The following is a 14,667-nucleotide window of genomic DNA, read 5'->3' on the forward strand; positions in this document are numbered from 1 at the left end:
TGACCTTTGTTGTGTTTGAGTAGTCAGAGAGCAGTTTGGTAAAGAAGCCCAGTTTCTTCTTTCTGTAGTAGTCAGGAGGATTTTATCTTTTATTTCAGTGGTGAGGTCTGTATTTGAAATATGCTGCCATGACCTTTCCCTTTGTTGACATATAGGTCTGTGGTGTGCACCATTGTGGCTGCTTCTTTGGCCACACAGAGTGAGTACTTATAAATATGTAACCAGACTTTTTTCTTCATCAAATAGACTAAAGTGTGGGGGGTACTCTTTAGGGCCATTTGAAAGCTTAAGATTCCAAAGACTTTATACCTTTTCCTTAGAAATTATTTATTTCCAAGAAGGAGATACACCGTGTCTGTATATTCTAGACTCGTTACTAATTTCCGGTTGTGGTGTAGCTGTTGAGTATGCTTTAAGTGTCCCTTAATGATCTCACAGAATCACAGAATGACAGGGGTTGGAAGGGACCTCTGAAGATCATCTAGTCCAACACCCCCACCAAAGAAGGTTCACCTAGAGCAGGTTGCACAGGAATGCATCCAGGCGAGTTTTGAATATCTTCAGAGAAGGAGACTCCACAGCCTCTCTGGGCAGCTTGTTCCAGTGCTCTGCCACCCTCAAAGTAAAGAAGTTCCTCCTCATGTTTAGATGGAACTTCCTATGACCAAGTTTGTGCCCATTACCTCTCGTCCTGTCACTGGGCACCACTGAAAAAAGACTGACCCCATCCTCCTGGCACCCACCCCTTCAGTATTTATAAGCACTGATAAGATCCCCCCTCAGTCTTCTCTTCTCCAGACTAAAAAGACCCAAGTCCCTCAGACTTTCCTCATAAGAAAGATGCTCCAGTCCCCTAATCATCTTTGTAGCCCTTTGCTGTACCCTCTCCAGCAGCTCCCTGTCCTTCTTGAACCGGGGAGCCCAGAACTGGACACAGTACTCCAGATGTGGCCTCACCAGGGCAGAGTCGAGGGGAGGATAACCTCCCTCGACCTGCTAGCCACACTCTTCTTGATGCACCCCAGGATGCCATTGGCCTTCTTGGCCACGAGGGCACATTGCTGGCTCATGGTCATCCTGTTGTCCACCGGGACTCCCAGGTCCCTTTCCACAGAGCTGCTCTCCAGCAGGTCAGCCCCTAACCTGTACTGATGCATGGGGTTATTCCGCCCCAGGTGCAGTACCCTACACTTGCCTTTGTTGAATTTCATAAGGTTCCTCTCTGCCCAACTCTCCAGCCTGTCCAGATGCTATTGAAGTGCGAGGCCTTAGTTTCTTTCTTCTAGAATGAGTGAGGGCTTCCAACTGCTTGTGTGCCCACTGGAGAGGAAAATTTTTATTAAATTTAATTACTTAGATTTCCTTGATTAAGAGAAAAGGCGAAAAAAGAGCTAGCAGAAAGGTTGGTGGGTTTGTTGCAAAGGAGCAAATGAGCTGTTTATCAAGGCTTGCTTGCTTGCTTATTTTTTTGTAAGTCCTTTTTTTAAAAAACACAGTCTCCAGAAAAATCCAGTTCAAGGAGCCTGGATTCAAATCCCGTTAAAAAATAGGTTGAGATTAGACCAAAAGATATGTGTAAACTTTATTTGTTTTAGGCATGTTTTGTAAAGAATGTTATTATTCCTGACAACCAGAAACACAGATGTTTAACAAAAAAAGTCTTTTTGTTCACATGCACCAACATGAATCATCCACCAGTGAGAGATACAGTACATTTGATAGTCAGTTAAATGAGTCATATTCATCAGTGAAGTAGTTCTTTGCATTTCTTTTCATGCAGTTCTTTGTTTCTTGTATTTACATTTTCATAAAGTATACCACAAACAAAATTAATAATTCATAATTATTGTTACACAGTGGAGCCTTATTTTGATAGTCCCTTCTTAGCATAGATCTTTTAACAAGGCTGTTTCTTCCTGCATTTGAAAAACACCAAATAAACAATGTACCAAATCGGCATGGTTGACTTATGGAAGTACATAAATCTTTTTTAGGAAAGGGAGATCTGTACATAGCAATTTGTATTGTACCAATGATCATAAATTACAGAGAAGATACTCTCCTGCTAAAATAAAAGTGCTGTTTGCCCTCTTTTCCAGACATTCAGAAAATAGATTTAGGGAGCACTAACACGTCATAGGAGGAAAAATCAGGTTACGTTATTTCAACACTTAAATGGCTCCTGTGCTCAGCAAAACAGAAAGAAAACATAATCCCTGCCCCATGGAAAAAGCAGTTTATACATGAGCATTTCCAAAAGAAGCCAGGAACAGAGAGGGAAAAATACTATAAAAAGAGAAGGAAAACAGACCTTACTCTGAGGCAGTTACAAAACTATTATATTCAAGGCATGGAGTAGAGAGAGAAAACTGAAAAGAATACCGATCAAAACGACCTTCTGTCACAAATTATACCCTGCCCAACAACACCTCATAACTTCTACGATATGGACAAAAGAGCCGTGCAGATTCGAAGGAGAACTAGGAACACTGATTTGAAAGCTAACAATGAGGAAGGGAAGGGAGAACTTTCTCTCTTGGCTGGAATTCTACCAGGAGTAATAAAACAAAGACTTTATTACCAGAATACATGCCGGCTGGCAGATGAGGACTGAATGCCAGTCAGTTACAGTATAAACAGACTAGCCGGGGTGGTAATTCATTTCGTCTACAAATCTGTATGTGTTTTGGGTCTTCTCCAAGACAGTCACAAATCCCGGCATCTGGAATGAACTTGAAACTCAAATAGAAAGCATTTGGACTGGCTTGTCTTTTTGTAACACCAGTAATGGTGCTACAGACTTAAAAATGAGAGTACAGTTTTCAGCAGTCATGGGGGAGATGGGGGTAGAAATGCTGAGGAAAGTTCTGGAGGAAACTGGAGATTTTGCACTACTGCCCCATTCAGGTGTATTTTGCAGTCTGTGATATAGGATTGGAATTCCTGTTGATCATTGGACATTTATAAGAAGGACCTGTCTCTGTGGAGCACCTCTTTTCATACCAGTAGCACAGGTACTGCCACCTAATCACAGTGCAACTGTCACACAGGGCTATAAAGTTTCATTTCCCTGACTCACCCTGTGAAATAAGTTTAAAGTAGGTGCTGAGATGTGATGGTTGAATCGCACTGCATGCATAAAAAAATCATGGGCTAGTTACTAACACAACAAGTTAGTCTCAAGTTTGACTGGAAACTAGGACGATCTGGTCTAACTGTATTATTACTTTAAAGCCTTGTAAAGTGAGCCATTACGTCAGTCACTGGAACACCTGTGAATGAAATACAGTTGGAAAGGCTTGCAAGTGACTGATGAAGCAAGTACCTTTTGAGAGCTTAAAGCTGCAGAAAGGAAGTAAAAAAGGCAGCAACTATGGTCAGCCTTGAGTGGGAGAACTAAAATGAGACCAGTCTAGTTAATTAAAGGAAGGGATTATTTGTTGGCTCAAATAGAAGAAATGCCTGGATTTTTTAAAGATTGCTTTAGACAAAACAACCTATAGCTAGTTTTTAGTACTAACAGCTTTATTCTTATTCCTTTCTTTGAAAGTATAACTAGCAGCTCCTAGACTATTGAGCCAGGGTTATTTTATTGGTCATTCTTTTCTATACAATAGTCAGTCACTTCTAACTACATTTTTTTGGAAGGGACTAATAAACATTGAAAAGCAAGTCCAAACTTTGTTCATATACAAAGAGAGAAGGAGAGAGTTTTTGTTCAGTTTGGTAGAGGTCCATTTCTTTTACTGAAGAACATTTTCATTGGTTTTGAAAAACAAGATAACACTTGCATGTAAGTTAAAAGAATGGTATTTCGCTTTGCTAGTTCATTCAGCAAATAGTCTTAGCTTCAATTTTAATGAGGAATAGTTCTGCTCAAACTTCTCTATCCATAAACTACCTACAGGAGATTATTGTTTATGGCATTTTGGGGTTGATCAATAACATGGCACTTGTGCCTTCTGAATGAGAAAGGAAAGGGAAATTTTCCACCCAAGGAAGTGGCAGAACCGTTTTCCAAAAAGCACCAATTATTCCTATAATACTAATACCAGACCTGTATATCTCTGATAAGAACTGGAAATTCTTCAAAGAGAGAGGAATTTTTTACCCAGTCTTCTAACACAAGGTACAGAAATAGAAATTTCACTGCATGAAGTAATTTAAGAATTCATAGTATGGCACTAAATATTAGCGACTAGAATATATTTCAGTTCTCAATCTGACAAGGAGGTAAGATGCCAAGAAGTGGCAGAGTAATCACTAAACTTCAGAAAAAGAGATTCCAATATTAAGAAAAAGGTAATGGAATGAGAGTCAAAAGTAATTTTAAAAAAATCTTCAGTAGTTTCATGGATACTGCCTAAAAATGTTATCACTGGGTCTTACAAAGTACTGAACAAAATGGGATGCATGAGGGAAAGTCTTAAATCGGACCAGCTGAATGTCATTTTTCCTAAGTGAAGAAAAAAAAGATATTTCACATTTTAAATGCTGCTGTAGGGAAAGCCACAAAGAATGGGCAATAAATAAGTAAAAGGGAAATTGGAATCACTGAGATTAATTAGAAAAGTAAATAACTAAGGGTATGGAACCAAACAACGTTACTGTCTTTCACTTTATTCAATGCAGGAAGCCTGTGGAAATACTTTGCTGGGTTTTGTGCTACCTTGGGGTTTATCTGTAAGTGTATCTGTTTTTCATTTCTGGCAGGAAGCACTCTTAAGTTTTTTCTCGTCAAGTAAGGACTTTCCAAAGTCAGCACCTTAATCTGTTTTAAACGGTCAGCAAACATTTCCGTGTCCTTTAATTTTCTAGGCAGCTTCCTTGAGCTGTCCTGCAGTCACTGGTCTTTACTGACCTATTGCCTTTCTAGAGGTGGACAACGGTATATGTGTCGGTTTGGCCTTGATTTTTCTAACTCCACTTGCCCAGACAGTCTCAGTAAGAAAACAGAAGTGAGGTTATTGTGTAAGGTTTAAAGTCAGGCTTCTGTCTGCAAGGGTAGAACCAAAAGCTTAAAAGTAAAATGAGCAAAAAAACCACAAATAAGTCATTAGGTCCAGTGTTGTGAGGAAAATGCAGTGGGCTTAGCTCAGCTGTTGGCAACAATATGCAGTCTGTCTTTAAAAACAGGTATTTTACTGGAGATACAGAACTCCACTAGTCTTGTACCTGTGTATTTTTAGAGGCTCTGGGCTGATCAAGGAAATTAAAAATTACTATGTCAGACAAACTGGTTGAAATGACAATAATAAATAGAATAAAATGATATCATGATACAATAGTGTATAGTTAACACTATTTCTGTAAAGAAAGATTACATTTCACTCAACCTTTTTAGTATGTGTCAGTACAGCAATGTAAAAGAGAAACCACAGCATCATTTTTTTAGACTTGCAATAGCAATTTTCCAAATCTCTCTTGAAAATACACAAACAAAACTAAAAGCACAAATTGACATTGCAGTTTATCAAGTGGCAAAATTAATTTCAGAATTACAGCCTCTAGCTTCTTCCATCCCCTTGCACACAGTTCACCTTTCTCTCCATGATGGCAGTGCAATTGCCTGTGTGGCTATAGGTTGAAAGTCAGTTAAGAAGTAACTATGACGTGAGATACAAATATTACCCTGGATCACAATCTACCTATCAGACAGAAAGCAGAGAGAAGTAAACTGCCAACTTCTATGGTAGCTAATGCACTTAAGGGTTTAATATTACATGCTGTACAGTATGTCTATTAAATACATGAAAGAGTCAGCACTGAGGCAGCAGCTCCTGAGTATGATGCTAGGTGATGTGGGTTAGCAGAATTCACACAGGAGCATGAAGAATTTCATCAGGACAAAAGCAAACTGAATAAAGAGGTAGTACCAACTCAAATTTTAGTCTTGATAAATGCTGTGTAGTGTACAGCAGAGGTAAATTTGAATGACTTTTAACTCGTAAAGAGTTCAAAATTGAACACTGCACTGAAGAAAGGGATGCCAGTTTCACTGTAAAATATGCGCTAGTGTCCATCTGATGTCGAAATAAAATCAAACAGAATGCTAAGGGGGATAAAGAATGGGGTAGAACACAACAATTTTTAAAACTCCTGTTGTAGAAAAAACAAGGTATGTTAAAGGAATAAGCAGTACTAAATAAAATAAAGAAAGTTGATCCAGAATTTCTAATACTAAAAGACTCAAAGGATGCTCAAGAAAGGTGAAAGGTGGCAAATTTCCTTTGTTTACCCAAGTGGATTTTGAAACCCACTGACACCAAGAAAGGAGCAACATTCTGTCAGGGAATGAATGAGATGCTGAGTGGAACTAAAGGAGAATTGAGATAATGCCAGTATTTGGGTTTTTATAATAATTAATGATAGGAGTTTTTAAAAGGCATGTCAAATATCATGTTTACAGTTTAAGCAATCTGTATTATGAGTCAGGCTGAGTCCGTCATGGTGAGAAGCTTTATTCTATTTTTAACTTGGGATGGCATTACATGCACTTTCGTAGACAATTTGAGATGATCCTTCAATTGGATAATCAACAGATGATGCAATATGGGAGTTTCAGTGTCCATGATATGCAGAAAATGTGTGTGCTCTGAATATGATTTTGATATTATCTCCTCTGCAAAGTGTAAGTCTAGCTAGTTCCACTGAAGTGAGGACCCCGTGCTGTCAAAGAGAGATATGACACTGAGGTAAAACATATTGGGTAGTTGAGAGTTCTGTGTGAAAATGTAGCAAGACTACCTTCACTTACTTCTGATGTTTAGCATTCATGATCCCAAAACTAGCACTGGAAGCCTTAACGAAAGGAATGAAACCATAAGGCAGAATTTGATTTTAAGAAGGCATTACTGATGAGTATTCCAGTAGGGTGAGGTAGCCTGAAGGAGATAATGAAGAATAGACTTTGGAAGGAAGCAGTATGAGAAATTACATCTAAAAAGGTATTGCTTGTTGTTGACTTTCCATTCTTCCTTGCTTGGGTTTTAGATTTAAAAGAGGACTGTGAAGTCCTTATCATGTCTTACCATTTGTATCATACTTGATTCACTGCTTCCAGTTTGCCAAGTTCAACTCAACAGCTGCCTTTTGCACAAAGATACTCTAGATGTCTTCTAAATATCTGATACACTTCTGAGTGCTGTGCAGATTGCAGCAATACAGAGTTTAACAAAATGATATATATATGACACTAGGAAAATTAAAAAAAAGAACTGTTTATAACATAATTTTATGCATCTGCATTGAAGAAAATACAGAGCCAGATTCTGTTACCTTTACTCATATGAAGTAAGAATTTTACTAATTCAGAATTGTATTGTGTATTAGCAATACAGGGTGTTGCTATCGAACTAATATTCTGGTGGGACTGGGCTCAGAGACAGGCAGCAGATCATCTTCTCTGACTTAGCACTCACAGAAAGGACCGTGGCCAGAGTTTTCCAAAGAAAAGGAACCTGATTCCTGCAGTTAGCTCTAGATACATTTGGATTGAAGGTTATCACCTTTTCTGACAGCAATACGAATTGCCAGGTTTTCCTGGCATTCCTCCTGGTAAGGAGTTTGGAAGATGTAGGCCAAAAGTGTAACTGTGGGCACTCAGAAGTACTCACCATCTTAGAATATCCTGGTTAAAACTGAGAAGAAACATTGGAAATGTTTTCATTGTACTTTTTAGAAAATACCTCTGCATGTAAATTGATCACTAATTTGCTTTCTTTCCAAAAAAAGGAAGTGAAGAAACAAGTAAAATATAGTTGGTGGTTTCAAAATCCTCTGTGAAACCCAGACAGTGAGATAAGAATGTGGTCTTAAAATATTACGCTTCACTTAGGCTTTACTCTTCCTTCTCCCTTTCCAAAAAACCTATAGCAGGAAAGTGATCCATAAATCCCTGTGTCCACTTTATGGCATGGTGCCTCAAATGATGAATGCTGTCACGTTTTGATTAAAAAAAAGTGGAAGTCCATAAAAAAAATTAAATCAGTTTAGTGAATTGAATGTTGCTTCCGTAACATTTTTTATCCTGAACTCGTTTAGTAGAGGAAATGGATATTACATCAGACATGGATTTGACATTCCATCACATTATACAGTAAACAGTACAAACGATGTTATTTATTTTAAATGGAGAAGCTGGAAGAGCTAAGACAGTAGCTGCTGTAAGGCACTGGTTATCTCATTTAAACAGATATTAAATGTGGGTGCCAGTGGTGTGATCATCAGCTGCTTCCCACTTTGTGAATAAATTGCTTAGAAGGAGTCTTTTTGCCTACCAGATGTGACCTAGATTTAGATTTCCAAAGGCAAAAAAACCCCAACTCTATTGTGTGAAAAACAATTGCGGGTAAAATGCATGGTAAATGAGCTTATCTCACTTTTCCAGGTGTTTAAGCTAATATGTTATGGAATTACAGCTTCATTTATGAAAAATAATTGAGGAAAATGTTCCAGCAAATCAAATTTGGGTAAAGGCTTAGGATAGTTATTGTATTGTTAGCAAGTTTCTAAATGGCAGAAAGAAAAGGGAGCCAGCACAGATAATAAAAATAGAGAAATTGGGAATCTGTGAAGAGGCTCTTATAAAAGGGTCAGGGCTGGCAGTGGTATCCCACCTGTGTTGTGGTCTTGCAAAATGTCATGGAACAATATGAAGAGTTATATTCCTGTCAATGCATATTAAAGCAGGATTTCTTCTTAAAAGACCAAGCATCGATATCTGTTGGCCCTGGATAAGACTGATGACATTGGTAGGTTAAATGTATAAACATCGAAAGAATAACATCCTTATTCTTCTTCTCTCTCCTCTTTTCCTTTTACTGATTCCATAGGGGCTGCCACTCGAAAACCGGACCCAGAGCCTGAGAAGCAGACTGACCATACTGTTAAAATTGCTGGAGTCATTGCAGGCATATTGCTGTTTGTCATTATATTTCTGGGAGTCGTGCTGGTAATGAAGAAAAGGTGAGCAATTAGTAGATGTTTTCTTTGTACATATTCATATTGCAGCATGTCCTGCAGCAGTTCTCAGTTTGATATTGGCAAAAGTATCCAGCCACCTTCGTGTCCTTTGCCACAGAGTTTAGGAAGTACCGCTCCCTCCCAGCCCCAAAGCTTTGTTGGATTTTTATAAAACCACAATATCTGTTTCATCCCACAGCATTTTCTATGAATTAATGTTTGTGGTTTTGTTATAGAAAAAAAACAACTCAGGGTTAATGATTCTAGCACTTTATCCATTAGTACTGCATGATGGACTCTAATAATAGAACAGTATCTCTGTCCTGAAAGCGTGAGTCTCCACTCTGTGCAACAGATCAGCTGAAAGTTAGATGTAGTTTCATTCCTGAATGTAAAAGAAATCCTCAGTCCAACAGGAACTAGAGCTAAGGTAATTTGTGCCAAGAATGGCGTCTATATTGTTCTGCATAAACTTCATTCCCTGAAAACAAATGAAAATATTACAATGGTGCTGAATGTTTCCAAATGCTGGTTGAACACACACACACACATACATTGAGATTGTTTTGCTTTGAATATCATCTGAAAACTGCTACAAAATTAGAATTGTAAGGCTTTTAAACCTGGTTGCCTTTCTCAATGCTGTAAAAGGAAAAATAATAAAGGGAAAAACATCTCATAGCTAGGGAGGTGTCATGGGTAAGAAAAAAATCCATGTGATGATAGAAGCTAAGTCTAGATGGGGAGAAATTCTTTAGCAAATAGAATTAAGGTTTTAGGTTGTATCCTGAGCGATGTGAGATTTGCAGCTGTAGAGGTGGGGTTGGGAATGTGTGATAGCTGTGTAAAGGGGCTAAGTCATGAATTCTCCTTCCACATCTGCCATAGTCTTCTCTCTGTCCCATAACCCTTCACCTCCTTGCCATTCACCCTGTATTATCCCCTTTTCTTCCTTTGAGAGCAGGCTAGGCCTGATTTTGCTCATCACAACACTTTGTGATTTAATCCTATGTTAACTAGTTTGGCAGGTCTGAGGTATTCCAAACCCCTGAGCTGCCTGAAATTCTTCCAGAATTTGAACAGTGGAGGTGCACAGCTAAGAAGGCAGCTGCCTGACAGTGCCTCAGGGCAGGCAACAGAAGTAGCTGCCTTTCACTCTCCTTGAAGACAGAAGCAGGGCCATCAGTTAGAAGGCATCTATGCAGAGAAAGGTGAGCTATGGCCAGGGCTGAGGGCTAGGTCACGAAAAGAGGTGGGTAAAGCATTCAAAAGCTGCCATACAGAAAAGATTGAGACTTAAGCCCCAGGGTAGATCTGGCTGGGGCAATGAAATTGACCCAGTAACCAAATCTTACCAATAACATACAGTGTAGCAGAGTTAAAATCTGTTTTGACTTTGCAGTACATTTTCCTCCCCCCTAATTTCTTGCATCGTTCATACCTTCAATTTTAGCAGTTGAACTCCCAAACTCCTTCCTAGGGCCAGACACAGCTCTTGTCATGCAGGGAGGAAGGCTTCTTGCATTGTCTGGCCAATCCTCTTCACACAATTCCTGACCGTCATTCATCACTCTGTCTCTTCCAGTTCTGACCCTCTCCTTAAGTGTTTGTGCCAAAGGTAGGGTATATTCACCCAAGGGAGACGACTTCTTAATCTTGAAGGGAGAGCATTGCAAAATGATCCAAATAGTTTCAAAGTAAATAAGGTGTCAGGGTCTCTGGTTAAATGGATACTATACCAGCTCTTGTTTCATTCTCTAAGGAAAAGCTCTTTGATAATCTAATTGTTGGAGGCATGAAGGCTCGAATCCTAAGTGTTTGCATGTTAATGCAGAAGGGTGCTTGATCCCTTCTGTCTACCACAACACAGTAATTATTATTCATAGTAATTCTGTTATTAGAAGAAAAGTGCATTATGTGAGCATCTTTGGGGTTTGGAATAAATCTGTTTGTGACAGAGATGAAACTATTGAAAGTACAAGTCCAGGAACTCTGTTACCAAATACATACAGTTTCATTGTGTAGTACAGAAAGAAAGATACCAATAACTTAAACATATTCCAGAATGATGCTGCAGCCTTGAACAAAACAAACTGTGAAATGAGTTGAAGGGAATATTAAAAAGTAAGAATCTGTGTAACAGGATGTGACTAGGCTTTAATGAGAGTTTCAGGAGGTAGGTGTATTGTGTCCCAGACCTCTAAAGCAGATGCTGTAGCATTGAAGGTCTTGAATACAATTACACTCATGACTTAAGCAAAAGATGAGCCGATTATTCAATAGATTGTTATTGGTGCATTAATTCACTATGCTGCTGAGAGCCCCTATGGTTTCACCTTGGTTCAGTTACTGTGTATACATTATGCATTTGAAGAAAATGTATAATCATTCTGCAAGCTTAGTATAACTGTAGTGTTTTTGCAGTTTTATGATACTTTAGGTGCTACTTTGTGAAACAAACTTATCAAGCCTAGTGTGTGTGTTAAGATTACTGCACTTGATCATTTTATTTCATTTACTTCATCAGAAGTTTTACTGGAGTAAAGATCTGAGTGAAAAAGTAAAATAGCACCTTGTAATTCAGTGGCACATTTCCCCTGAGAACGACTTTCCTCTCTGCGCTATTATGTGCAGACTCTCTGGGCTACAATGGTAGGTTTCACCACGTTGAGTCTACGTGCTCTGAAACTTGTCTTGCTTGGTGCTGGCTACAGCAATATCCCATTCACACTTCACTATCCCAAGGCATATCCCAAGGCGTATACTGTCTGTTATTCATTCTTTCATGGAAATGGGTCCTTTTAGACTTGATCTCCAGATCCCACCAGCAGATTAAACTTACTCTGTCTCTGGGGCTTCACAGTGCTTAATTAGTTTCAAACCATTTCTTTCCATTGTCAAGAGATTTGGAAAGCAGTTTCACTGTTATGTGATAACCATGACTTTGTCCAACATATGCCTTTAATAACCACCTCATTTCATCCAGCAACCATTCTTTGCTTGGTTGGTGCCAGGCACCACAGATTTTCACAATCAGCCTTTTTGACTTTTAATTCAGTAGCCAAGTAGACAAGACCAACATTCAAAGCAGAGTTTTCAGTGCAGCACAGACATGCTTTGGATATGGTCACTATCAAAGCAGTAGGTAGAGAAGTTCTGCAGATATCAATAGTTATTAGGCATCATTATCAATTTCATTATATAGTGGTCTTCTGAAGTAGTTATATTATAAACTGGGTCACAGAGAGATTAGGTGGCCTAACTATTCAGTGTATGGTATGAAGTTACTAGTGAAGGTAGGAACATCATGGACACTAAAACATTTTCTGTGTGGACACTTCAGTCGTTGACTGAAGTAAATCAGATTTGTATGCTTGTCTCCTGGGTCAGGGGAAGACTGTTAGTGCTTTCCTGTTTTTCTCCCCACTTGGTTGTTCGGAGTTCTTTATCTGTTCTGTTCTATTTTTTCTTTATCTGTTCAACCACATTCCTGCATAAAGATGTCATGTAATGTAGACTAGGAACCTGCAAGCTATTCCTAATACCAATATGGTCATATCAATGAGATGATTCTTCTCTGTGAAGTCAGAATAATGCCAGTAGGTTTCCTCTCCTCAACTGTGCTCAGCATCTCTCACGCAAGAGCTAACACCGTGTCAGTAGAAACCAACACATGTGTTTCCGCAATATTGCTCCACAATAAAGTGGATTTTGAATCTGATCCTGAATATTAAACCTCAGGCAAGGCCCTTGATCTCTGCCAGTCTTTGATATACCTGCATAGGACTTTATAAAAAAAAAAAAAATAAAAAATAAAAAATGCAGCAAGTAACTTCACCTTTCGGTCAACTTAAAGAGGGCAATGAAAATGAGAGAACTGTTCCCACAACCTTTGGGAAAGCAATAGCAATTAAATCAAGACTTGGAAAAACTGGAACCTTACTGCTTTACTCTTTTCCTTTTTTTTTCTTTTGTATTCTATTTCAGCTAAGTTTAAAAAATATGCAGAAGTTGAGAAATAAGATTTATTGGTCCAAGGTTTGCTTAAAAGTATATATATGTCTTTGGGGCAGCTGTTTCTTTCAGGGCTACCATCTTGCTGCTGCAGTGGGAGTGCAGTAAGGAAGCGGTTATTAAAATTTAATCACATTGGCTTCTGCTTCAGTTGTAGAATGGAGTTTTTCTGATCATTGCATTTCTTCATAAAAAGGTTATTTTCTTTTGCCTATCTTTAGTTTCTGTTTTCAGCTGTCTCTATGCCTGAGCCTTCCAGTAGTTTCTAACGTATGTAATTGTGGCATCTGTTTAACTCAGAGATCCTGGTTCTTGGCAGTGGATAAGGAAGGCTTTAGCACTCGGTGGAGCTGGGCTGGGAATGCATTGGTCCCATTCCCTGGTATCAAACCAGGCTGTTCAGTTATACACCTTTGCCAACAATTTCAAGCAGTTAGAATAGAAATTGGAGATAACAGGGCTGAAGGAAAACTCTGGTCTTCTCGCATTGCTACCCCTGAACCTTGGCCCTCTAGGCCAGCTACAGAAGAGAGACAATGAACAAAATCACTGTGGTAATTACATAATTCCAGGAGTTTTCCCTTCTAGTGGGACAATCCTCCTGCAGCCACCTGCATTGGTTTTGATAAATTTTATAGTGGGGCCTTATTCTACAAGTGGTATTTACGAGATTTATTTATGTCTTCAGTCCTGAAGGATATAAAAGTGCTTTATATTATCACTGTACACAGAAACAGTCTATTGACACAAAATAACCTCTCTAGTGAGAAGTGAGTGAAGAGCTATGCACAGAAGCAAATTTGGCCAAGGTTAGCTGAAATCTTTGGGTCACTCTCTTTAACAGAAAAAGGCTTTTCATACACAGAGAGAGAGTAAGTTTGTATGCATTATATAAGAAGTAAAATGGAACTTGTCCATATTTCTTAAAAAAGCTAAATCTTTTCAGTTATGGTGCTTTTGCATGTAGCCTGAGGACTAGCAAATCTAAAACTTTCTGTTTCTGTAGGGTTTTAATTTATGCTTTTTACTTGTTTTGTTCAGTGTCTGGTATTCTTGAGAGCCAAAAATGACAGTGCTCTTTTTCAAGGACTTTCATATGGAAAATCTCACTACTGTAACAATATAAAAATAACTGGAGCTTGAGACTTTTAATTTTTCTCATCTTATATAAATTTTAATGGGACATTTACACAAATTAAAGCTCCTGGATTTTCAGCATTTTTTTCATAAGGAATAATTTATCTCTATAACATATTTGGCAGAATTCTGCATTTAAGTACCAGCAGTGCTTCACTGATTAATTGTATTTATTGTTGTTTCTCAAATTATTATACATCTTTTAGAAGTATGAGAACATTTTTACTAATTACATTAAATCTCTGTCACGGCAACATATGGCAAGAAACAAGGTTGGCAGTGTCATGAGATTCTAAATTAAAGTGGGAGAGTGAATAATTCTGAAAAGAAGGGCAGGGGGAGATATAATTATGACTGAACCAGTAAACAACCCTTTGCTAATAGAGCAGGTAGGTTGATCTGCTTTGATAGGACCTGATCCTGTGCTCCTTACTGAAGGCAATGTGATATGTGCTGGAGGAAGAAGCGTATAACTGTTTTGCAGCTTTTCCCTTACTCTATTCTTAGATATCTTTTAAAACCCAACTTTAACAGGTGTGCATTTTTGCAGAT

At 38.5% G+C, this 14,667-nt stretch overlaps 1 protein-coding gene across 1 annotated transcript in view; it reads left to right on the forward strand.

Annotated features, from left to right (window-relative positions):
* PTPRM (protein tyrosine phosphatase receptor type M) overlaps positions 1-14,667 on the forward strand; it is a 481,477-nt gene that overhangs the window by 313,541 nt on the left and 153,269 nt on the right. The window contains exon 15 of the mRNA XM_059815570.1: positions 8,835-8,967. Coding sequence (XP_059671553.1) covers positions 8,835-8,967 — 133 coding nt within the window. The remainder of the gene's footprint in view (positions 1-8,834; positions 8,968-14,667) is intronic.

This window comes from Gavia stellata, chromosome 3 (assembly GCF_030936135.1).
Source record: "Gavia stellata isolate bGavSte3 chromosome 3, bGavSte3.hap2, whole genome shotgun sequence".
Taxonomy (NCBI): Eukaryota; Metazoa; Chordata; class Aves; order Gaviiformes; family Gaviidae; genus Gavia; species Gavia stellata.